Here is a 25119-nt window from a genome sequence, read left to right on the forward strand (position 1 = left end):
CAAATGTATGTTATGCATAATGGCTTTGAAATGAATGTCATACAGACAGAACACACATGACATGTAAGCTGCAGTGAACATACATAAATATGTACAGTAGTAAGTATGAAAATGTATGCACTGGATAAGAGCGTCTGCTAAATGACTAAAATGTAAATGTAATGTAAATGTAATAAATAATTGGCAATTGATTGACTATGAAAGACAACCTGATGCAAATTCCTTATCAGTAGACTGGGATCATTCAATATATGGTCTATCATATGTTGTCCTGCCATGAATATAAATAATTGGCAAGTGACTGGCTATGGCAGAAGACCTGATGCATATTCCTTTTCAATCATACAACATACTGCATGTCATATGTTCTCCTGTCACACAGAACACACATTAAGTAATCTGCAGTCAGTGAACATACAGAAGACGAGATGAGATGCAAATCCCTTATCAGGAAATGTCAATCATACAACATACTTACAGTATGTCGTATGTGTCACATGTTCTATCATGATGACATTCGGTGAGTTCTCTGTGTGGTGTGTGTAATTGCAGGGTGCAGACATGCCATTACTATCTCAATATGACAGGGAGATTGAATGAAAAATTAATTACTGGTTGAAAATCCATCAAGCTTGACGTCAGGAAAATGAATGAAAAGCTTGTGATTTCTACATACAGTAGCTCTAGCACTTTATATTATTCTGTATGCAGGTCAAGTGTCCCAGATAGGTTTGTAGCATAGGTCAGAGACTTCTCATAAAATTCTACTAATAATACTTTTTTCAAGTATTATAGCGCTATTCATTACATAAAGAAACCTCAAAGTGCTGTTAAATAGCTCTGATAGTATAGCTATCTGTAGTGCCATAGTATTCCTTATATTGAACACAACAGCTTTGTCTTTCACAGTAGTTTTATGTCGTATAGACCTTGTACTAGCATGTGGAAACCTCCAGTCCCATGGATCTATTATGTGTATTATTATTCTGCTCTATGTATGTTCTGTATGGCGCAAACTTCAATGTTCAATGTTCAATGTTCTGGCGCCGACGAAGATGGCGGCCTCGCGACTAGCTCTTAGGAAACTTTGCAGTATTTTGTTTTTTTTATGTATTCTTTTTTACATTAGTAAGTGTTTTGTATCAGTACATACAGCCGGGAAAAACTATTGGATATCAGAGCGGCGGTAACTCACCAGCATTACGACCAGGAATACAACTTTCCTAAAGCAGATCCTTTGTTTGCTCTCCCCAGGGCAACTGAACTGATTCCAGCGGCTGACCCAAAACATCGCCGGCGGAGGAGAGGCACTCGGAGCGGCCTGCTGGTCCAACTTAGGAGGCGCGCACACCACCCACAGCTTCCAAGTATTCTACTCGCTAACGTTCAGTCTTTGGTTAACAAAGTCGACGAACTACGGGCAAGGATTTCTTTCCAGAGAGACATCAAGGCCTGTAACATACTCTGTTTCACGGAAACATGGCTCTCTTGGGATATTCTGTCGAAATCGGTCCAGCCAGATGGGTTCTCAGTTCATCGCGCAGACAGGAATAAATATCTCTCCGGGAAGCAGAAGGGCGGAGGTATGTGTTTCATGATTAACGACTCATGGTGTAATTGTAGTAACATAGAGGAACTCGAGTCCTTCTGTTCACCCGACCTAGAATTTCTCACAATCAAATGCTGACCGTATTATCTCCCAAGAGAATTCTCTTCGGTTATAGTCACGGCTGTGTATATCCCCCCTCAAGCTGATACCACGACAGCCCTCAAAGAACTTCACTGGACCTTATGCAAACTGGAAACCACATATCCTGAGGCAGCATTTATTGTAGCCGGGGATTTTAACAAAGCAAATTTGAGGACTAGGCTGCCGAAGTTCTATCAACATATCGACTGTTGTACTCGTGTTGCTAAAATCCTCGACCATTGCTTTTCAAACTTCCGGGATGGTTATAAGGCCCTCACCCGCCCTCCTTTCGGCAAATCTGACCACGACTCCATTTTGCTTCTCCCTTCCTATAGGCAGAAACTCAAACAGGAAGTACCCGTGCTAAGGACTATTCAACGCTGGTCTGACCAATCAGAATCCACGCTTCAAGATTGTTTTGATCACGTGGACTGGGATATGTTCCGGGTAGCTTCCAAAAATAATTTTGACATATACACTGAAACGGTGACGGAGTTTATCAGGAAGTGTATAGGTGATGTTGTGCCCACTGTGACTATTAAAACCTACCCTAACCAAAAACCGTGGATAGACGGCAGCATTCGCGCAAATCTGAAAGCGCGAACCACCTCATTCAACCATGGCAAGGTGACTGGGAATATGGCAGAATACAAACAGTGTAGCTACTCACTCCGCAAGGCAATCAAACTGGCAAAACATCAGTATAGAGACAAAGTGGAGTCAAAATTCAACGGCTCAGACACGAGACGTATGTGGCAGGGTCTACAGACAATCACGGACTACAAAAAGAAAACCAGCCATGTCGCCGACACCGACGTCTCACTTCCAGACAAGCTAAACACCTTCTTCGCCCTCTTTGAGGATAACACAGTGCCACTGACGAGGCCCACTACCAAGGACTGTGGCCTCTCCTTCTCCATGGCCGATGTGATTAAGACATTTAAGCATGTTAACCCCCGCAAGGCTGCCGGCCCAGACGGCATCCCTAGCCGCGTCCTCAGAGCATGCGCAGACCAGCTGGCTGGTGTGTTCATGGACATATTCAATCTCTCCCTTTCCCAGTCTGCTGTTCCCACATGCTTCAAGATGGCCACCATTGTTCCTGTACCCAAGAAAGCAAAGGTAACTGAACTAAATGACTATTGCCCTGTAGCACTCACCTCTGTCATCATGAAGTGCTTTGAGAGACTAGTCAAGGATCATATCACCTCTTCCTTACCTGTCACCCTAGACCCACTTCAATTTGCTTACCGCCCCAATAGATCCACAGACGATGCAATTGCCATCACACTGCACACTGCCCTATCCCATCTGGACAAGAGGAATACCTATGTAAGAATGCTGTTCATTGACTATAGCTCAGCATTCAACACCATAGTACCCTCCAAGCTCATCATTAAGCTTGAGGCCCGTGGTCTGAACCCCGCCCTCTGCAACTGGGTCCTGGACTTCCTGACGGGCCGCCCCCAGGTGGTGAAGGTAGGAAACAACATCTCCACTTTGCTCATCCTCAACACTGGGGCCCCACAAGGGTGCGTGCTCAGCCCCCTCCTGTACTCCCTGTTCACCCATGACTGCGTGGCCAAGCACGCCTCCAACTCAATCATCAAGTTTGCAGACGACACAACAGTAGTAGGCTTGATTACCAAAAATGACGAGACCGCCTACAGGGAGGAGGTGAGGGCTCTGGGAGTGTGGTGGCAGGAAAATAACCTCTCACTCAACATCAACAAAACAAAGGAGATGATCATGGACTTCAGGAAACAGCAGAGGATGCACCCCCCTATCCACATCGACGGGACCGCAGTGGAGAAGGTGGAAAGCTTCAAGTTCCTTGGCATACACATCACCGACAAACTGAAATGGTCCACCCACGCAGACAGTGTAGTGAAGAAGGCGCAACAGAGCCTCTTCAACCTCAGGAGGCTGAAGAAATTTGGCTTATCACCTAAAACCCTCACAAACTTTTACAGATGCACAATTGAGAGCATCCTGTCGGGCTGTATCACCGCCTGGTACGGCAACTGCACAGCCCACAACCGCAGGGCTCTCCAAGACACATACAGCAACGATGTCACAGGAAGGCCAAAAAGTTTGTCAAGGACATCAACCACCCGAGCCACTGCCTTTTCACCCCGCTATCATCCAGACGGTGAGGTCAGTACAGGTGCATCAAAGCTGAGACCAAGAGAATGAAAAACAGCTTCTATCTCAAGGCCATCAGACTGTTAAATAGCCATCACTAGCACATTAGAGGCTGCTGCTGCCTATTGAAATCACTGGCCACTTTAAGAAATGGAACACTAGTCACTTTAATAATGTTTACATATCTTGCACTACTAATCTCATATGTATATACTGCATTCTATCCTATAATATTATTCTGTATCTTAGTCCATGCCGCTCTGTCATTGCTTGTCCATATATGTATATATTCTTAAATCCCATTCCTTACTTTTTTGCGTGTATTGGGTATATGTTGTGTAGTTGTTAGATATTACTGCACTGTCAGAGCTAGAAGCATAGGCATTTCGCTACACCCGCTATAACATCTGCTAAACATGTGTATGTGACAAATAACATTTGCTTTGATTTGATTTGATTTGTTAGATTTAGATTAGATTAGATTAGTTATTTCTTCTGAAAATGGGAAGAGATTTCATACCGTCGCCTCAGGATTGAATGCATGTCACATATTTCACTCCCACTCGTGTGTGTGCATGCATATGTGTATATGTGTGTGTATGTGCTTACTGCTTACATGTCGTGTGTGTGTTTGTAATTGATTTGCTGAGATGGTAACAACAAGGAGACAAACATCACATATCTTTGCCCTGCAAATGAAAAACACTAATAAATCTTTTCTGACCTGTTCATAACTGCTCCTGATGTTTCAGGTCTACATGAGGGGCTAGCGTGTAGGGGCTAGGCTGCTAGGGTATACAGGCTTCTATGGTATAGTGGCTAGGGTTTAGGGGCTAGGGCTTGATTTGGATCTCGCTTGTTCATAAAACTCATTGACGATGCCCTCGATCCACTGTAGATGCAGGTCATTTCAGTGTGTGTGTTTGTGTGCTTGTTTGTGTGTTTGTGTGTGTGTGTGTGTGTGTGTGTGTGTGTGTGTGTGTGTGTGTGTGTGTGTGTGTGTGTGTGTGTGTGTGTGTGTGTGTGTGTGTGTGTGTGTGTGTGTGTGTGTGTGTGTGTGTGAGAGAGAGAGAGAGAGAGAGAGAGAGAGAATCTTACCTGTTCATAGAACTCATCCACGATGCCCTTGGTCCACTGTAGGTGCAGGTCCTTGTGTTTCAGTGGACCGTTGATGTCAGCTAGCTTGATGCACATCTGACACACAAGGAGTCTGTCGTTCTCATTGGACCAATCAATGCCCCTCGTCATGTCATTACCCACCTATAGGAACAGACAGAGACAAAATATGTTGCTTTATAAATACTTTATGAACTTATATGGTACCACGGGACAGCAGGGGACATACTGTATAAAACGTTGTATCCAGCACATATCTGAAAAAATATGTGCATGCAATTCAATAACAAACATGGTAGATCAAGTTGCAAATAATTTCACGAAGAATGTAAAATTGAAATTGGATTCCTGATTTAAAATGACATAGCTCCAACATTCCCTATTTTGGACTCCCCCTTTAATGCCCACTATGTTACTGTTCTGTGCTGTGAAATCAGCTTAATGAAGTTATTGAAGTTAACCATAAAGTGGATGAATTCTCTTCCCCAAACATTTTTCTTTTTTAATGGATACATAATTTCTAGGTAGGCCTAATGAGTGTGTCTTATCATGCTAACGCAGTAACCACTGAGGGCAGGAGCAGCTACGTTTTTTCAGAGAAAGCTTAATTTGGTTTCTAGTAATAGGAGGGGAAGGCGTGCAAAGCCAGTGTAGTCAGGCGCCTTTGTGTGTGTGTGTGTGTGGGGGGGGAGCTGTGTGTGTGTGTTACAACAGAGCCAGCATGACAGGCACAGCATTGTTTCAGTTAGCTTTGGTGCCACACACACAGACACGCACGCATACACACACTGAATGGGCATAACACTGCTAGCTTTGGTGGCAGGCCAGCACTCTGTTGTATAAACTGGCAGAGCCTAACCACCCACCACCAGCAGTGCTTTAATACAGAACAGTGGAAAGACTCAGCCCCACAAATGATAGCAGCAGAATTCAGTCCGCAAATAAGATTTCATGAAATGCCGCGGGGGTTAGGGGGAGTCTGAGTATTCTTATGGGTTAGTCAGTAATGAGAGTAAAATGAGGATATTGCCTGTCAACGTGAGCAAGACAAAGGAGCTGATCGTGGACTACAGGAAAAGGAGGACTGAACATGCCCCCATTCAAATCGACGGGGCGGTAGTGGAGCGGGTCGAGAGTTTCAAGTTCCTTGGTGTCCATATCACTAACAAACTATCATGGTCCAAACACACAAAGACAGTCGTGAAGAGGGCACGACAACACCTTTTCCCTCTCAGGAGACTGAAAAGACTTGGCATGGGTCCCCAGATCCTCAAAAAGTTATACAGCTGCACCATCGAGAGCATCCTGACCGGTTGCATCACCGCCTGGTATGGCAACTGCTCGGCATCTGACTGTAAGGCACTACAGAGGGTAGTGCGTACGGCCCAGCACATCACTGGGGCCAAGCTTCCTGCCATCCAGGACCTCTATACATCCAGGACCTCATCCAACCCCCCCAAAACATTGGAAAGTGGTTGTCCCACTGGCTATAAGGTGAATGCACCAATTTGTAAGTCGCTCTGAATAAGAGCGTCTTCTAAATGACATAAATGTAACATGTAAATGTAAATGTTGGATGGGGAGCGTCGCTGCACAGCTTTTTTCAGGTCTCTCCAGAGATGTTAGATCGGGTTCAAGTCCGGGCTCTGGCTGGGCCACTCAAGGACATTCAGAGACTTGTCCCGAAGCCACTCCTGTGTTGTCTTGGCTGTGTGCTTAGGGTCATTGTCCTGTTGTAAGGTGAACCTTTGCCCCAGTCTGAGGTCCTGAGCACTCTGGAGCAGGTTTTCTCTGTACTTTGCTGTGTTCATCTTTCCCTCGATCATGACTAGTCTCCCAGTCCCTGCCGGTGAAAAACATCCCCACAGTATGATGCTGCCACCACCATGCTTCACCGTAGGGATGGTGCCAGGTTTCCTCCAGACGTGACGCTTGGCATTCAGGCCAAAGAGTTCAATCTTGGTTTCATCAGACCAGAGAATCTTGTTTCTCATGGTCTGAGAGTCCTTTAGGTGCCTTTTGGCAAACTTCAAGCGGGCTGTCATGTGCCTTTTACTGAGGAGTGGCTTCCGTCTGGCCTGATTGGTAGAGTGCTGCAGAGATGGTTGTCCTTCTGGAAGGTTCTCCCATCTCCATAGAGGAACTCTGGAGCTCTGTCAGAGTGACCATCAGGATTTTGGTCACCTCCATGACCAAGGCCCTTCTCCCCCGATTGCTCCGTTTGGCCGGGCGGCCAGCTCTAGGACGAGTCTGGGTGGTTCCAAACTTCTTCCATTTAAGAATGATGGAGGCCACTGTGTTCTTGAGGACCTTCAATGCTGCAGAAATGTTTTGGTATCCTTCCCCTGATCTGAGCCTCGACACAATCCTGTCTCGGAGCTCTACGGACAATTCCTTCGACCTCATGGCTTGGTTTTTGCTCTGACATGCACTGTCAACTGTGGAACCTTGTATAGACAGGTGTGTGCCTTTCCAAATCATGTCCAATCAATTTAATTTACCACAGGTGGAACCCAATCAAGTTGTAGAAACATCTCAAGGATGATCAATGGAAACAGGATGCACCTGAGCTCAATTTCGAGTCTCAAAGCAAAGTGTTTGAATACTTACGTAAATAAGGTATTTTTTAAATATATATAAAAAAAATCTAAAAACCTGTTTCCGCTTTGTCATTATGGGTATTGTGTGTAGATTAATGAGTAAAACAAGTATTTAATCAATTTTAGAATAGGGCTGTAACGTAACAGAATGTGGAAAAAGTGAATGGGTCTGAATACTTTCCGAATGCACTGTACATTTTACCTAAATTACCTCAACTACCTCGTAGCCCCGCACATTGACTCGGTACCAGTACTCCTTGTATATAGCCTCATTACCGTTATTTCATTTTGTTACTATTTCCTTTTTAAATTATTAATAATAATAATACTTTTTTTAGTTGCTTACTTTTTAACTCTGCATTGTTGGGAAAGGGCTCATAAGTAAGCATTTCACGATAAAGTCTACACCTGTTGTATTCGGCGCATGTAACATTTTTTATTTTATTTTATTCATTCAAACCTCATTTTCAGTATGAGGGCAGTAGCCTTTTTTCCCATGGTCAAATAAACTCACAGAATGGTCTTGGGTACTGTATGAAAACCTAACCTATAGCTACTGACTCCCCTCACAGATATAACTTTATTTTAATCCCAGGTTTTCACTTTTCAGATTGCTATGGCGGGTTTGATTATAATTGTAGCCCATGTCTTTATATACATCTCTTAAAGTCTCTAAGGTCTCCAAAGACTATACCTTGGCGTTGAACTCGGCCAGGAAGTCAAAGTGTTTCTTGAGGTCAGTGGCGAGGATGGCCTCTATGACCAGGAAGCGGAAGCGTTTGAACTCCACGTGGTCCAGGTTGACTAGGAAGTTATACTCAGGACAGGACATGAACAGGTTCCAGGCCGAGGCGGCGTGGTGGTTCTCCAACACCGACCGGTCGTTATACAGCACTGCCTGGAAAAGGGAGAGAGGGAGATAAATATATTTTTTCATCCAAAGTGACCTACATATATCCAATGTAAGTATTATCCATATGTGATCCATGCCAAAATTTTACCCACAACCTTGCCGTGGCTAGGGCCACACTCTTACCAACTGAGCCACACAGGACAATGTTTACTTGTGAAGCAATCCGTGAAGAAGAGTTGAACTGGGTTTGAGAGAAAGAAGGAGAACAGGTTGTAGGCTACCTGTGGTGCGCTTGTGGCCACCAGGAAAGCGTTGGTCCTCCCAGGGTGGTCGTAGTCATGCATGGCTGCAGCCACGTACAGCGCCATGAGCTCCAGGGCTGGGATGAGCCCCGACAGGCAGCCATATCCATCCTCCGACACACTGTAGGTCTTCGACACCAGGTAGCCCATATGGCTGTGTGTGATGCCGCTGTCTGAATCTGTCAGAGCCGGAGGGGTACAAGAGAGGAGAGGAGAGGAGTGGAGAGGGTGAGAAGCGGAGCGGGGGCAGAGAAAGGAGAATATGATGAGTAGCAGCACACAGACAACACACAACCATGCCTGATTTACACTACAGGGCCGACCTGAACCGTAACGTACTTGCTCTATTTTCTTTTCACATTGTACTTTCCAACATGTTTTCAGCAACTATGGTGGATGCATAACTAGGCCAGCGCAGTACAGCTCAGCATGGCTCAGCACAGTTTAGCTCAGTAGTGTGAAAAGGGTACCAGCCAGCACCCCCAAACGCCCCAATCTCTAAATCCACTTATGCTCAGGATCAAAGAGTTGGGCCACCAGACCATATAAATTAGGTTCTGAAAATCTGAGTGAGGGGGAACTTTAATTGAATCGCAATTTCATGCCTGCTCATGCACTGCTGAGTATTTGATAATTGGTACTCAGAATCCACGTCCCAAATAGAGCCCTGGGCCCTGGTCAAAAGTAGTGCACTATAAAGGGAATAGGGTGCCATTTAGGACTCAGCAAGGATCTGGTGCTAAGCCCCCAGTCTGATAAGAACAGCTGAGAGCATTGATCTAACTGTAACAAACATGTTTTTTCGATTAATGAGTTGGCTTACAAAGAGCAACAGGAGGTGGAGGTAGATAGGCTAAATTAAATCAATGGCAAAAGTTAATCAGATTGTTACAAATTGAATTAAGACCCTTGTTAGCATTGTTTTCTAACTTACGCTTACGTCTCTTCTATTAGTACAAAATGAAAATGTTACTGAAGGTGACAACCATAGCTAACATAATGATATTACATTTACAATCTAATCCCTGAGCCGACTAGGTGAAAAATCTGCCGATGTGCCCTTGAGCAAGGCACTTAACCCTAATTGCAGCTGTAAGTCGCTTTGGATAAGAGCGTTTGCTAAAGACTAAAATGTAAATGTACATTTTACTCAAAAAAATACAAATCCACATTTTTTTATACAGTCCGAAAAACCTGCATATGTCAAGTTCTCAAGATATAACGCTTGTCTCCTGATGCCCAACATCAACGAAGAGCAAGAAGTATCATGATGATGGATTTTGGCTTCCAATATTACACATCACATATAAACTCGAACTTGTTCTGGAACTTTTACTCTCCACTCCTTCTCATCACCACTGAGTGTGTCCTGTCCGCTACCCCTCCTCAGCTCTGTCTGGCCTGGCATGGTCTGGCACCCACCTGAGTCACTGGCAGAGCCATGGTCGGTGATGAGCCTGGGCAGACCTGGCACTGCCTGGGTGGTAAGGTACCAGACAGCATGGAGCACATCTGTAGCATGGATCCTGTTGTGATCTTAGCATGGAGAGGGAGAAGAGAGGCTGTAGTACTGATGATGTCCACTAGGATGCACTGTCATGGTGTTTATGTTTTTACTGTAAGGTTGTGTGAATAGAGATATAAGGTAATTGGAATGGAGAGTTGAAAGAAAAAAAAAATAGTGTAACATTTCCCTCTAGTGGGTGACTTCTTACATTATACTCAAAACCCAACTTCAATGTAGTCTTTTCCATAGAGATAGATAGAGGACTCATCTTTATATCTGTGCCATTATAGCGTCTGTGATAGCATGGGCAGCGCTATTGAGGCTACAACCCATAGGAATCCCGACCCAGTTGACTACTTTGACTACTTTAAAATGGTGGAAGCACTTAATGGCGCTTCCATGCTAAAACTGCCTTTTGGCCACTACAGACCTCTATCATTCTCTATGGTCTTCCCAGCGCAGCTGTGGTAAGCCATGAGTCTGGCAAGCGAGAATACTTCAATGTGAATATAAAAGTGAGGGAAAATACTAAATGTTAAGCTGGGTTCTTACATGGTATGTCTCTGTACCCATTCTCCAGAGCATGGAAGTAGTTCATGAAATCTTGGACAGGGATCTTGAAAGTCTCAAATAGGCCTGTGTCTTCAAATAGTCTGAGAGAGACCTGAAACACATACAGAGTCAGACAGCTCACAGGACCAATCAAATTCTCACCTGTCAGACAGACTCTTTGACTGACAACAGGGTTGGGAAGGTTACTTTCTAAATGTAATTTGTTACAGTTAAAATCGTCATCAGTAATGTAACTTTTGGATTACCCAAACACAGTAACGTAATCTGATTACTTTCAGTTACTTTTAGATTACTTTCCCCTTAAGAGGCATTAGAATAATACAAAAATGAATATTACGACTTTAACGACATCTATTGCAGACATGCAGATCCAAGATGGCAGCATGTCAAGTCGTTTGTTTGTGACTAGTACATTTTAACCTACTAATAATCTATTTATTTATGGTTGCGTAACTTCGTTGTTGCGTAGTGCAAACTATTTTATTTTTGCTGGTGTAAAGATCACGGGTCCTCCTCAACTCGGAACTTCATTACTTGAAGTTTACCAAAGTAACCCTATCTCTGGCTGGCCTGAGTTCCTCGTTAGTCCGCGGAGTGTCTTGTCCGAGCTGCTCCTTGCTCTTCGCCTGGCTGTCAGTGGCAGCTCAACCCGTTCTCTCTATCGCCCTCAACACCGAATCTACTCACACGCGCAAACACTCACATTGACTCACATACACGCTGTCCCTCTCTCCACTTACCTTCGTTGGCCTCTTGTTTTTTGGTCAGAGAAAATGACAATTTACGTGGTATTGCTTTGTGCACTGACTTTATTGAACTCTGGAGAAAACGAACATTGTCGCAGGGTGAGTACATCTGACAATGTACTCTCGCGTCCATTAGACATTTTGTCTGCAGGAACTCGCTCTTTTTCACTCGGTCCACTCGTCCAAGTGCCGATGCATTTGTGGCATGATGTGAACAGTACGAATTTGTGTCACTACCAAAGTCTAATGGTTTTAAATGACTGTTTTGTATTGTCTGGAAACTCACTTGTAGAATTCGCTTGCAGTAGGTCTCTTAAAAAAGAGAAGCCGTGCAAGGTTATTAAACAGAGGTGCCTAGTTATTCTTCTGTTGTTGATATCAGGTAACGTGCAACCTAACCCTGGCCCTGATATGCAATGTCTCCAAACCCCCTCTGATTTTAAATCAAGATCTGGTTTTGGTATTTTTCATTTAAATGTACGCAGCCTGTTGTCAAAAATTGATGGGGTTAGGATTTGGGCTAAATCAACTGATGCTGATGTAATTGTGTTTTTCGGAAACCTGGCTCAGCAAGTCTATTTTTGATAAGGATATTTGTATAAGTGGTTACAATGTTTATCGTGCAGATCGGGTTAAGAAAGGTGGGGGTGTGGCTATATATGTAAAATCTAAATTCCATGTAAGTGTGGCAAAGTCTGAAACTATTTGTAAACAGTTGGAATTTCTTGCTTTGAATATTGAGGTTTCAAAGGGCCTCTCTATAACTGTGATTGGCTGTTATAGACCCCCCTCTGCTCTTGGTGATGCATTTTCTTCTTTGACGCACCTTATGTCTAAACTTCTTTACAGTGAAATGATCTTGATTGGTGATCTCAACTGGTGTTGGTTAAAGCCGGTGTCTGATGATTTAAAAATGTTTTGTAATTCTATGAATCTTACCCAGTTGATTAATTCACCCACTCGCCCAAATCTTAAATGCCCTGATAAATCTACCCTGATTGATTTGATATTGACAAATGTTCCACATAAATATTCTGCGGTTGGTGTTTTTTGTAATGATTTAAGTGACCATTGTGCTGTTGTTGCTGTTAGAAATACTAAGGTTCCAAAGACAAATCCACGTTTTATTCGTAAGAGAAATTTGAAGTGTTTTAATGAGCAGGCTTTCTTTCATGATTTGTTTTATTTTGACTGGAGCAAGATTGAGCTTATCCCTGATGTGGAAACTGCCTGGATATTCTTTCATGATGGGTTTTTTCCAAATAGTAAACAAACATGCACCATTCCGCAGGTTCAGGGTTAAAGGGCGGGATAATCCATGGTTTTCTTCTGAGCTGTCTTGTATTATTCACGACCGTAATCTAGCCTGGGCTAAAGCAAGGAAATCTTGTTCTGATGCTGATTGGCTTATTTTTAGGCAGTTAAGAAACAAGTGTTCTTTTCTTCTCAGGAAGGCCAAGTCTGAATATTTTATGTCTGTTACCACTGATAACCTGAATGACCCTAGAAAGTTTTGGAATGCTATTAAGTCTATGTCTGGTAACAGTAATGTTAATGAATTACCGTCATGTGTTTTGAAGGACTCTGTTGCTATATATAACAAAACTGAAATGCTGAATTGTTTCAATGAGCACTTTGTATCATCTGGTAGGCTGTTTGATTCAGTGTCCTCTGTCTCTGTACAACCCTGTGTGGATGAACCAGTGTCCTCTGTCTCTGTACAACCCTGTGTGGATGAACCAGTGAGAGCTGGTCAAACTTTTAGTTTTCTGCCATTCTCAGTGCAGGTGGTACATAAAGCCCTGAAATCCTTAGATCAAAGAAAGCCTGCAGGTCCTGATCTTTTGGATCCCTGCTTTTAAATCTGGCAGCTGATTTCATAGCTGAACCACTTACATATCTGTTCAATCTAACCCTGGAATGTAATGAAATTCCAAAGATCTGGAAGTCAGCATTTGTCCTACCACTTTTAAAAAGGGGGAGATCCAACTCTTTTAAATAATTATAGGCCAATCTCAAAGCTGTCACCCCTGGTGAAAATACTTGAAACCCTTGTAAGTGAACAGCTAAAAGAGTTTTTATTTACTAACTCTATTTTATCAATGTATCAATCGGGCTTCAGAAAGAAGCATAGCACAATTACAGCAGCCATGAAGGTTTTAAATGATATCACTGAAGCCCTTGACAAAAAACAGCACTGTGTCTCACTTTTTATTGATCTCTCTAAGGCTTTTGATACAGTTGATCATGCTATACTAAGGCAGAGATTGTTGAGTGTAGATCTTTCGGAGCATGCAGTTGCATGGTTTGCTAACTATCTGTCTGATAGAACTCAGTGCACTCAATTTGATGGGCTTATGTCTGTTAAATTGTCTGTCCTGAATGGTGTGCCCCAGGGCTCTGTACTTGGTCCTCTCTTATTCACTATTTATATTAATGATTTAGACAAAAATGTCCAAAATGCACAACTTCATTTTTATGCTGATGATACTGTTATTTACTGTTGTGCCTCATCTCTTACAAAAGCTTTCCAGAACTTGCAAACTGCTTTTTATACTGTTCAACATACCTTGTGTCAATTGAAGCTTATCCTCAATACTGACAAAACTAAACTAATGGTGTTTTCTAATGCAAGAAATAGACCTCTGAACCTTTCACCTGTTACTACCTGTCAGGGCAAGGAGATTGAGGTTGTAACCTCATATAAATATCTTGGAATTCTAATTGATGACGGCCTCTCTTTTAAATTGCATATTCAACAACTTACAAAAAAATTGAAGCTGAAATTGGGATTTTATTTTAGGAATAAGGCCTGTTTTTCTTTTGAAGCCAGAAGGAGGCTAGTATCAGCTACATTTATGGCTTTACTAGACTATGGGGATATTTTATATATGAATGCTTCCGCTCAGTGTTTGAGATCAATTGACACTCTTTATCATGGTACTTTGAGATTTATTTTAAACTGCAAAACCCTTACGCACCACTGTACTTTGTATACCAGGGTTGGCTGGCCTTCTCTAGTCACTCGTAGGCTCAGTCACTGGTATACTTTTATTTACAAAGCCATTTTGGGTTTACTACCTTTTTATTTGGGCATTTGTATTGTTCAGAAATGTAGTGGGTACTCTCTTCGTTCACTGGACTTTATCCTGCTAACTGTTCCAAATGTCCGAACTGAATTTGGTAAAAGGTATTTTATGTACTCTGCGCCATCGTCTTGGAACACCTTACAAAATAATTTTAAACTGGAAGAACTTGTCCCGATTGGTGTTTTTAAATCTCTGATGAAGGATTTTGAGGCTGATTCCCTGACCTGTCAATGTTTTTAATTTGCTGTTTTTGATATTGTTATACTCTTGTGAATTCATGAATGGTTTTTACTAGATTACTTGTAGTTTTTCATGTTGTCTGTCTGTAATTTTTTGTAATGACTTGGTGCTGCCTATCTTGGCCAGGACGCTCTTGAAAAAGAGATTTTAAATCTCAATGAGCCCTTCCTGGTTAAATAAAGGTTAAAAAAAATAATTAAAAAAATAAAAAAATAAATAAAATAAATAAAAAATAAAATCAGTGTTAGAGTTTACATAGCTGGCCTAAAATGGATGTTGCATTTTACTTTATGGGTTGGTTACGTAGGCTTCTTCCAACCCATTGCTTTCTACTACAGATAATAATATCAAGTTTTAAGTTTACATAAAAAACCAAAGTCTGTCAGATTTCCAGTCATTCCAATTAATTTAAAAGCCCTTGATCTTCAAGAACAGGACTTGGAAATTTGGAGTATAGATTAGCCACATTGTTTTACCTGAGCATAACCCAAAAACCAAGGACTTATTAGCCTACACTACTCTGTTGTTTATTTTGTCATGGTGGACTGATTGGGCTCATTGCTTTGAGTTGAAAAATAAATGCTGCTCTTTTTGAAAAGTGCTATTTACATGTGAAAAATGTATGCGATATGGTGCATTTCCTATAGACCTATTGTTTAAGTTTTTGTTGGTGACACTTTGATATCTCTATAATTTGCAGCTGTTTAAAGGGTGAATCCACAGTTGAAACAATAACTAAATGGACACCCATGTATAAGAGGTCATATAATACGTTTTGTAGTGATTCCTATGTTGTTGATGTAAATAATATTTGTTGGTCTGTGGTGTGTAATGAGGAGCAACCAGACGCTGCACTTGACACATTTATGAAATTGCTCATTCCAGTTACTAATAAGCATGCACCCATTAAGAAAATGACTGTAAAAACGTATAAATCCCTGTGGATTGATGAGGATTGTATGTTTGAGAGGGATGAGGCAAAAGGAATGGCAAATAAGTCTGGCTGCACAACCGATTGGCAAACGTACTGCAAACTGAGAAATCAAGTGACTAAACTGAATCAAAAGAAGAAGAAACTATACTACGAAACAAAGATAAATAATATAAAGAATGATAGTAAAAAGCTTTGGAGCACTTTAAATTAAATTTTGGGCAAAAAGGCTCAGCTCCATCATTCATTGAATCAGATGGCTCATTCATCACAAAACCAACTGATACTGTCAATTACTTTAATGATTTTTTCATTGACAAAATTAGCAAACTTAGGCATGACATGCCAGCAACAAACCGCTGACACTACACATCCAAGTATAACTGATCAAATTATGAAATTTTGAATTCCGTGAAGTGAGTGTGGAAGAGGTGAAAAAAGTATTGTTGTCTATCAACAATGGCAAGCCATCAGGATCTGACAATGTGGATGGAAAATTAGGAAGGATAATAGCGGACGATATTGCCACTCCTATTTGCCATATCTTCAAATTTAGCCTACTAAAAAGTGTGTGCCCTCAGGCCTGGAGGGAAGCAAAAATAATTCCGCTACCCAAGAATAGTAAAGCCCCCCTTACTGGCTCAAATAGCCGACCAATCAGCCTGTTACCCATCCTTAGTAAACTTTTGGAAAAAATGGTGTTTGACCAGATACAACGCTATTTTACTGTAACAAATTGACAACAGACTTTCAGCACACTTATAGGGAAGGACATTCAACAAGCACGGCACTTACACAAATGGCTGAGAGAAATTGATGATTGTGGGAACTGTTTTGTTAGACTTCAGTGCGACTTCTGACATTATTATTATCAATCATAGTCTGCTGATAAAAAAACGTATGTGTTATGGCTTTACACCCCCTGCTATATTGTGAATAAACAGTCACCTGTCTAACAGAACACAGAGGGTGTTCTTTAATGGAATCCTCTACAACATAATCCAGGTAGAATCAGGAATTCCCCAGGGCAGCTGTCTAGGCCCCTTACTTTTTTCAATCTTTACTAGTGACTTGCAACTGGCCTTGAGTAAAGCTAGTGTGTCTATGTACAGTTGAAGTCGGAAGTTTACATACACCTTAGCCAAATACATTTAAACTCAGTTTTTCACAATTTCTGACATTTAATCCTTGTAAAAAATCCCTGTTTTAGGTCAGTTAGGATCACCACTTTATTTTAAGAATGTGAAATGTCAGAATAATAATAGAGAGAATGTTTATTTCAGCTTTTACTTATTTCATCACATTCCCAGTGGGTCAGAAGTTTACATACACTCAATTAGTATTTGGTAGCATTGCCTTTAAATTGTTTAACTTGGGTCAAACTGTTCGGGTAGCCTTCCACAAGCTTCCCACAATAAGTTGGATGAATTTTGGCCCATTCCTCCTGACAGAGCTGGTGTAACTGAGTCAGGTTTGTAGGCCTCCTTGCTCGCACACGTTTTTTCAGTTCTGCCCACAAATGTTCTATAGGATGGGGGTCATGGCTTTGTGATGGCCACTCCAATACCTTGACTTTGTTGTCCTTAAGCCATTTTGCCACAACTTTGGATGTTTGCTTGGGGTCATTGTCTATTTGGAAGACCCATTTGCGACCAAGCTTTAACTTCCTGACTGATGTCTTGAGATGTTGCTTCAATATATCCACATAATTTTCCATCCTCATGATGCCATCTATTTTGTGAAGTGCACCAGTCCCTCCTGCAGCAAAGCCCCCCCACAGCATGATGCTGCCACTCCCGTGCTTCACGGATGGCATGGTGTTCTTCGGCTTGCAAGCCTCCCTCTTTTTCCTCCAAACATAACGATGGTCATTATGGCCAAACAGTTCTATTTTGTTCTATCAGACCAGAGGACATTTCTCCAAAAAGTATGATCTTTGTCCCCATGTGCAGTTGCAAACCGTAGTCTGGCTTTTTTATGGCGGTTTTGGATCAGTGGCTTATTTCTTGCTGATCGGCCTTTCAGGTTATGTCGATATAGGACTCGTTTTACTGTGGATATAGATACTTTTGTACCTGTTTCCTCCAGCATCTTCACAAGGTCCTTTGCTGTTGTTCTGGGATTGATTTGCACTTCTCGCACCAAAGTACGTTCATCTCTAGGAGACAGAACGCGTCTCCTTCCTGAGCGGTATGATGGCTGCGTGGTCCCATGGTGTTTATACTTGCGTACTATTGTTTGTACAGATGAACGTGGTACCTTCAGGCGTTTGGAAATTGCTCCCAAGGATGAACCAGACTTGTGGAGGTCTACAAAAAAAAAATCTGAGGTCTTGGCTGATTTATTTAGATTTTCCCATGATGTCAAGCAAAGAGGCACTGAGTTTGAAGGTAGGCCTTGAAATACATCCACAGGTACACCTCCAATTTACTCAAATGACTCCAACCTAAGTGTATGTAAACTTCAGACTTCAACTGTATGTGGATGACTCAACACTATACACGTCAGCTACTATAGCGAGTGAAATCACTGCAACAGTTAACAAAGAGCTGCAGTTAGTTTCAGAATGAGTGGCAACAAATAAATTAGTCATAAATATTTCAAAAACTAAAATAAATGTATTTGGGACAAATCCTTCACTTAAACCTCAACTAAATCTTGTAATAAATAATGTGGAAATGTAGCAAGTGGAGGTTACTAAACTGCTTGGAGTAACCCTGGATTGTAAACTGTCATGGTCAAAACATGTTGATACAACAGTAGCTAGGATGGGGAGAAGTCTGTCTATAATAAAGAGCTGCTCTGCCTTTTAACAACACTATCAACAAGGCAGGTCCTACAAGCTCTAGTTTTGTCGCACCTGGACTATTGTTCAGTCGTGTGGTCAGGTGCCACAAAGAGGGACCTCGGAAAATTACAGTTGGCTCAGAACAGGGCAGCACGGCTGGCCCTTAAATGTACACGGAGAGCTAATATTAATAATATGCATCTAAATCTCTCATGGCTGAAAGTGGAGGAGAGACTGACTTCATCACTACTTGTTTTTGTAAGAAGTGTTGACATGCTGAATGCACAGAGATGTCTGTTTAAACTACTAGCACACAGCTCTGACACCTATGCGTACCCCAAAAGACATGCCACCAAAGGCCTTTTCACAATCCCCAAGTCAAGAACAGACTATGGGAGGAGCACAGTAGTACACATAGCCATGGCTACATGGAACTCTGTTCCACAATCAGATAACTGCAAGCAGTAGAATCAGATTTAAAAGACAAATACAAATACACCTTATGAAACAGCGGGGACTGTGAAGAGAAACACACACAGGCACAGACACACATACACATGATAAGACACGCACTCTACACACACGTACACATGGATTTTGTATTGTAGATATGTGATAGTAGAGTAGTGGCCTGAGGGAACACACTTAATGTGTTATGAAAAGTGTTATGAAATGTAATGTCATGTAACTGCCTTAATGTTGCTGGACCCCAGGAAGAGTAGCTGCTAATGGGGATTGTTAATAAATACAAATACAACAACCACAATCCGTAAGGCGCAAATAGCGAAATTATACTCTATATACAGTAGATATTAGTAATAAGTGATATCCTTATCGTCCATTGACTACACCACTGCTGTCGTCCTTACCTCCAAGCGTTTATTCAAGTTGGATAATCTTTGGATGCCGACTGCAGTCGCACCATTGGAAGACATAGCTTGGACTGTAGCCTACAAAAGCCTATTTCCGCTCTTTTCCTGCGATCCATCAAAAGCATTTGGTGTGTCATTATAGTTGTCTTTGACTTGTGGTCAGACTCGCTCAGGCGGAACAAACTGAAACATTTTTTTCGCAAACTTCCTTTCTGAATTTTAAAGTAATCCTAGAGGTAATCATCTAGTTTTAAAAGTATGTGTAATCTGATTACACTATTTTTGCTGGTAATGTAACAGATTACAGTTACAGTTTTTTTGTAATCCGTTACTCTCCAACTCTGATTGGCAATCTGACTGGTCTATGGGCTTACAGATGGCCTCATTCTTATATACAGCTGATGTCTCAAACAACGAATCAGATTCTCAGCTGACAGACAAACTATTTGATTGACAAAGTGACTGGCCAATGGGCTGACAGCAGGCTGACCATCAGCCTGTCTGATTGGTTGTTTCTCTCACCTGGCTGAGGATGCATCCACACGTGCCCTGGGTCTTTGATTGACACATTGACTGGCCAATGGGCTGATAGATGGTCCTGACTGATTGGCTGGTGTCCAATCAGATTCTCACCTGGCTGAGGATGCGGCCACACTTCCCCTGGGTCTTCTCCACCAGACTGAAGATGGGGAAGTTCCAGTTGTTGAGCTGGCTCATCAGGGGCTCCAAGTCCTCCATCACTAACAGTTCTGGGGCTGGTTGGGGCTTCTCCTAATGAGGACATCCACATGATATAAGGAGGTCAGACATCGATGGCTGTTTAGGATAATCTGTGCACTGAACACTCTGAGGCACACTGGACATGATATTTTGGTGGAAATGCTCCCAGAGTGGGAGTCTTTTCAACTTGACATTGTTAGTCCTTTTTGCTTCTGAGCTGGCTGTGCCTCTACCCGATGAGGTTGCACCAATAAGCCAATATTAAGACCTAGAAGGTGTATATAGAGTTGGGAAGAAGAAGACTAGAGCTAGCTCTGCGCTTGCTGCGGCTGTTTCTCACCTCTGGGGGTAGCATGAAGAGGTTTTGGTGGGGGGGTTTGCCCCCCTCTGCGTCCCCCTCTGTCGGCGCTACATCACTGCTGTCGTTGTGGTTGGCCTCGTGGGTGTTGTCGTAGTCCGATGACACCACCATCTGATCCTCTGTTGGGACGATAGAGAGAGCGTTATTAAGATGGGACGCCCATAAAGCGTTCAACACTGCTGCAAAACAAATAACACCTCCCTATTGTGAGGCAGGCATAGCCTGGTATCAGATCTGTTATGATTTGTTTTATTTGGATCTCCATTAGCTGTTGAAGAAGCAGCAGCTATGATGAGAAGCTTAGCTAGAGGAAGGTAGATGAAACACGGGATGTACCTGTCTGGCGTATCCTGTCCCCTTTGTCCATTGAACCCTCCCCATGGCTCATCTTGATGTATGGTCTCCCACAACTGTGGAAAAGGAGAGAGAGAGGTGAGAGGTTAGAAGTCAGACAGGAGTGAACATCTTTTCATCAAGCACATCTGTCATTAAAAGGCGGTAGCTTTTAGATCATGGCTCTTCAACCCTGTTCGTTCCAACCCTAATCTAGCACACCGGATTCTAATAATTACCTGGCTGGTAAACTGAATCAGACTAGTTACAACTGGGGTTGGAACGAAAACCTACAGGAGGGTAGCTCACCAGGAACAGGGTTGGAGAGCCCTCCCACTGGGCAAAAACTGGTTGAATCAACGTTGTTTCCACATCATTTTAACAAAAAAAATATATGTGAAGACGTTAACACAACGTGGGAAATGTGTTGGACTTGAAAAAAGTCATCAACGTAGGGGAATTTTGTATTTTTCCATCCAACTTTTCACCTAAATCCAATGACATTGTGAAATGTTTTGTTGATTTCACATTGAATTCATGATATTTGACAACTGAACCAAATGTTAATCAAAACTAGACATTGAAATTAAGGGGAGGTCTCTCCCCCTGCCCCTTGTTTTGGGGCCCCCAGAGAATTTGTATGTAGAAGGACTGAGAAGCTTAGCTCTGGTGACTTATTAAAAGGACATTCTACTAAAAATGAATGAAAATAAAATGATGCTGACTAACTCATGTCCGCTACACTTTCATGTGCATTTTCACATTTAAATGTGCATTTTAACGTTACAGTTTTTCTCAATCACGTATTAGCAATTTTTTTATGATTGTTTACAATATTGCGGACATGCAAAGATGCAGAGAATGAAGTTGGGTTACTTCTAAATAACTTTGGGTTACTCCTAAGTCATGATCTCCAACATTGTGACCTTCCATTTTAGAGCTTTGCTTTGGTGTGGATTGAGGCCTATACGTTCATATCAGTTGTGTTCCTCCATTGTATTCACTTTTACTTATTTATATTGTGGATTGTGTTTTTGTGCGCCAATGGCAAGTCTACAAAACTAAGAGCAAACCAGCCTATACATGGAATTGGATTGTGATGATACCGATGAATGAATTCTGCACACAATGTCCTTTTTTTTTTTTTTTAATAGTTATATCAGGAATAATAATAATGTATCTTATGCTGAAGCTGCTTAGAAAGTGAACAACAAAACTATTGTTCAGATTGCTCCGGCTCCAGCATGTCAGCAGAGAGTGGCTGCTCCGAGCAGGCCTTTAGCACCTCAGCAACTGTCAATGTGATATAAGAGCATAAATGCCCAGTTACGAAGAAAACCATGGTTGTAAATCATGACTTCTTAGTCTTCTTGTGTAGGTCAATCAATATAAGTGCTGTACATAAGAGCAGTACTGTAATATTAATGGAAGTAGTGAAGGCAGCCAATGAAATTATGGGGATTTCTGAAGTTTCAGTACAAATTATACATTGGATGCTTAATCATACTCCTAATGATGATCAGGATCCTAAGTAGTATTATAGTGTTCCTTGTTGTCCAATGGAGTTTGATCGGCAGTATTCATGATTTAGATGTTTGACCGGACGTGGTGTGTATACAAGAAACGTGGCTTAAACATCAGGTGGATTTTGTTATACCGGGGTTTATTTTTGTGAGGACTGATAGAATGGAGGGTTTGGGTGGTGGGTGTGCTACATTTTTCAAAGAAGGTGTAGCACATTACTGGCTCCAGTGAACACGAATGCATGGCGGTGGAGATTTGTAGAGCAGGGGGTAATATCACTCTTTTTAAAATTGTATTATTTATTTACAACACAAACAACATATCACACTAACCAAACAACAAAACACACATAACACAACATTGTTCTCTCTCATCCTGGTGAAAATATTTTTTTGACTCATAATAGCACATTTCTTTTCTTTGCATATCACAATTTCATCCTAACAAAAAATCTAAACAAGAATGTTGCATATATGGGAGGGCTGCAACAACATTTCTAAAACAATAAATAAATGGATAGGTAATTGATAGTATGAATAATGATAAAATTGCAGTCATGATAATAATGTATATTTTCAATAGTTTTCTCAAATTTGACAGAGCTCATTGACAGTTGGAGTATTCTGCAAATGAATGCGGCTGCTCCTCTTTCCAATTGCTTAAAATGTCTCTTTTAGCAATCAGAGTTGGTGTCCTGAGCATGAAAACATTTGGTGTCTTTTCTGGGAGATTAATTCCCAGCAAGATAAAAGCTGCATTTGTATGTAGTCTATTTCTATTTCTCCTTGAAATAGAGATAATATTATTTTCTAACACTTGACCAACATATGTACAAGCACAGAGTAATCTGATTTACACCTCCAACATCTGCTGTTGGTTGTCATGTTTGCCTTGTACATTTTAATGTAAATGTAAATGTAATGTAAATGTTAGAGGGAGTCCGGTAAGTTCTATTAATTACATTATACTCAACAATTTGTGTTTTAGACTCTCTGCACGTTTTAAAATATTTTTTTTTCACACATTTTTCCATTCCATTTATTGAATATTCATCTTCAAATCTTTACCCCATTTTTTCCCTTTTATTATTTCCCTTTATTTCAACAGGGAAGTCATATTGAGACTAAAGTCTCTTTTGCAAATGAGAAAAAACAACAAAAGAACACATCAATAGGCAAGTATAGATAAACATAAAATCAGTGGCTTGCGAAAGTATTCATTTAGCGCCATCCATCATTCCTTCAATTCTGACAAGTTTCCCAGTCCCTGCCGATGAAAAACATCCCCACAGCATGATGCTGCCACCACCATGCTTCACTGTGGGGATGGTGTTCTCGGGGTGATAAGAGGTGGGTTTGCGCCAGACATAGAGTTTTCCATGATGGCCAAAATGCTCAATTTTAGTCTCATCTGACCAGAGTACCTTCTTCCATATGTTTGGGGAGTCTCCCACATGCCTTTTGGCGAACACCAAACGTGTTTGCTTATTTTTTTCTTCAAGCAATGGCTTTTTTCTGGCCACTCTTCTGTAAAGCCCAGCTCTGTGGAGTGTATGGCTTAAAGTGGTCCCATGGACAGATACTCCAATCTCCACTGTGGAGCTTGCAACTCCTTCAGGATTATCTTTGGTCTCTTTGTTGCCTCTCTGATTGATTCCCTCCTTGCCTGGTCCGTGAGTTTTGGTGGGCGGCCCTCTCTTGGCAGGTTTGTTGTGGTGCCATATTCTTTCATTTTTTAATAATGGATTTAATGGTGCTCCGTGGGATGTTCAAAGTTTCAGATTTTTTTTTATAACCCAACCCTGATCTGTACTTCTCCACAACTTTGTCCCTGACCTGTTTGGAGAGCTCCTTGGTTTTCATGGTGCCGCTTGCTTGGTGGTGCCCCTTGCTTAGTGGTGTTGCAGACTCTGGGGCCTTTCAGAATAGGTGTATATATACTGAGATCATGTGACAGATCATGTGACACTTAGATTGCACACAGGTGGACTTTATTTAACTAATTTTGTGACTTCTGAAGGTAATTGGTTGCACCAGATCTTATTTAGGGGCTTCATAGCAAAGGGGGTGAATACATATGCACACTCCACCTTTCCGTTATTTTATTTTTTCATTTCACCACCAATTTGGACTATTTTGTGTATGTCCATTACATGAAATCCAAATAAAAATCCATTTAAATTACAGGTTGTAATGCAACAAAGTAGGAAAAACGCCAAAGGGGATGAATACTTTTGCAAGGCACTGTATACACAATATACACATTAAATGCACATTAAGATACAAAACACAGTCAATTAAAACAAACACATTCTTCATTATAAAACTCCTCTGTCAGCTGTTTGAATGGCTCTAGGGACACCAAAGCATCCAATCGAACTGTCTTTTGGATATTATTCCAAGCATAGGTTGCAAGGAAGTTAAAGGCTGATTTCCTAACTCTGTAGACACCAAAAGAGTCTCCAGAGGTAGCCAACCCTGTGAACGGGTTTGATAACTTGTCATTTTAAATCTTAACAGTGAAGTTAGGTAAATTGGAAGCTTGTGGAGCAGGATTTTGTAAACAAAAAGAGTGTAATGACGTGATCTAGGTGACTTTAAAGAGGTTCAGCCAACCTTTCGGTAAAGAATGCAGTGATGAGAAATACAACTGTATCCTGTAATACAACGATGGGCGCTATGATAAATGGCATCCAGGGGTTTAAGTGTAGTGGCAGCTGCAATTTGATA

General features: G+C 41.7%; 1 protein-coding gene across 1 annotated transcript in view; it reads right to left on the reverse strand.

Moving 5' to 3' along the window:
* Nucleotides 1-25119, reverse strand: part of LOC121577094 (cGMP-inhibited 3',5'-cyclic phosphodiesterase A-like) — a 245804-nt gene that overhangs the window by 10877 nt on the left and 209808 nt on the right. Inside the window, exons 6-13 of the mRNA XM_041890866.2 lie at nucleotides 20870-20943; nucleotides 20513-20652; nucleotides 20086-20223; nucleotides 10766-10877; nucleotides 10129-10242; nucleotides 8686-8885; nucleotides 8246-8449; nucleotides 4934-5095 (exon numbers count right to left, since the gene is read on the reverse strand). Of these exons, the coding sequence (XP_041746800.2) occupies nucleotides 4934-5095; nucleotides 8246-8449; nucleotides 8686-8885; nucleotides 10129-10242; nucleotides 10766-10877; nucleotides 20086-20223; nucleotides 20513-20652; nucleotides 20870-20943 (1144 nt within the window). The remainder of the gene's footprint in view (nucleotides 1-4933; nucleotides 5096-8245; nucleotides 8450-8685; nucleotides 8886-10128; nucleotides 10243-10765; nucleotides 10878-20085; nucleotides 20224-20512; nucleotides 20653-20869; nucleotides 20944-25119) is intronic.

This window comes from Coregonus clupeaformis, chromosome 2 (genome assembly GCF_020615455.1).
Source record: "Coregonus clupeaformis isolate EN_2021a chromosome 2, ASM2061545v1, whole genome shotgun sequence".
NCBI classification, from domain to species: domain Eukaryota; kingdom Metazoa; phylum Chordata; class Actinopteri; order Salmoniformes; family Salmonidae; genus Coregonus; species Coregonus clupeaformis.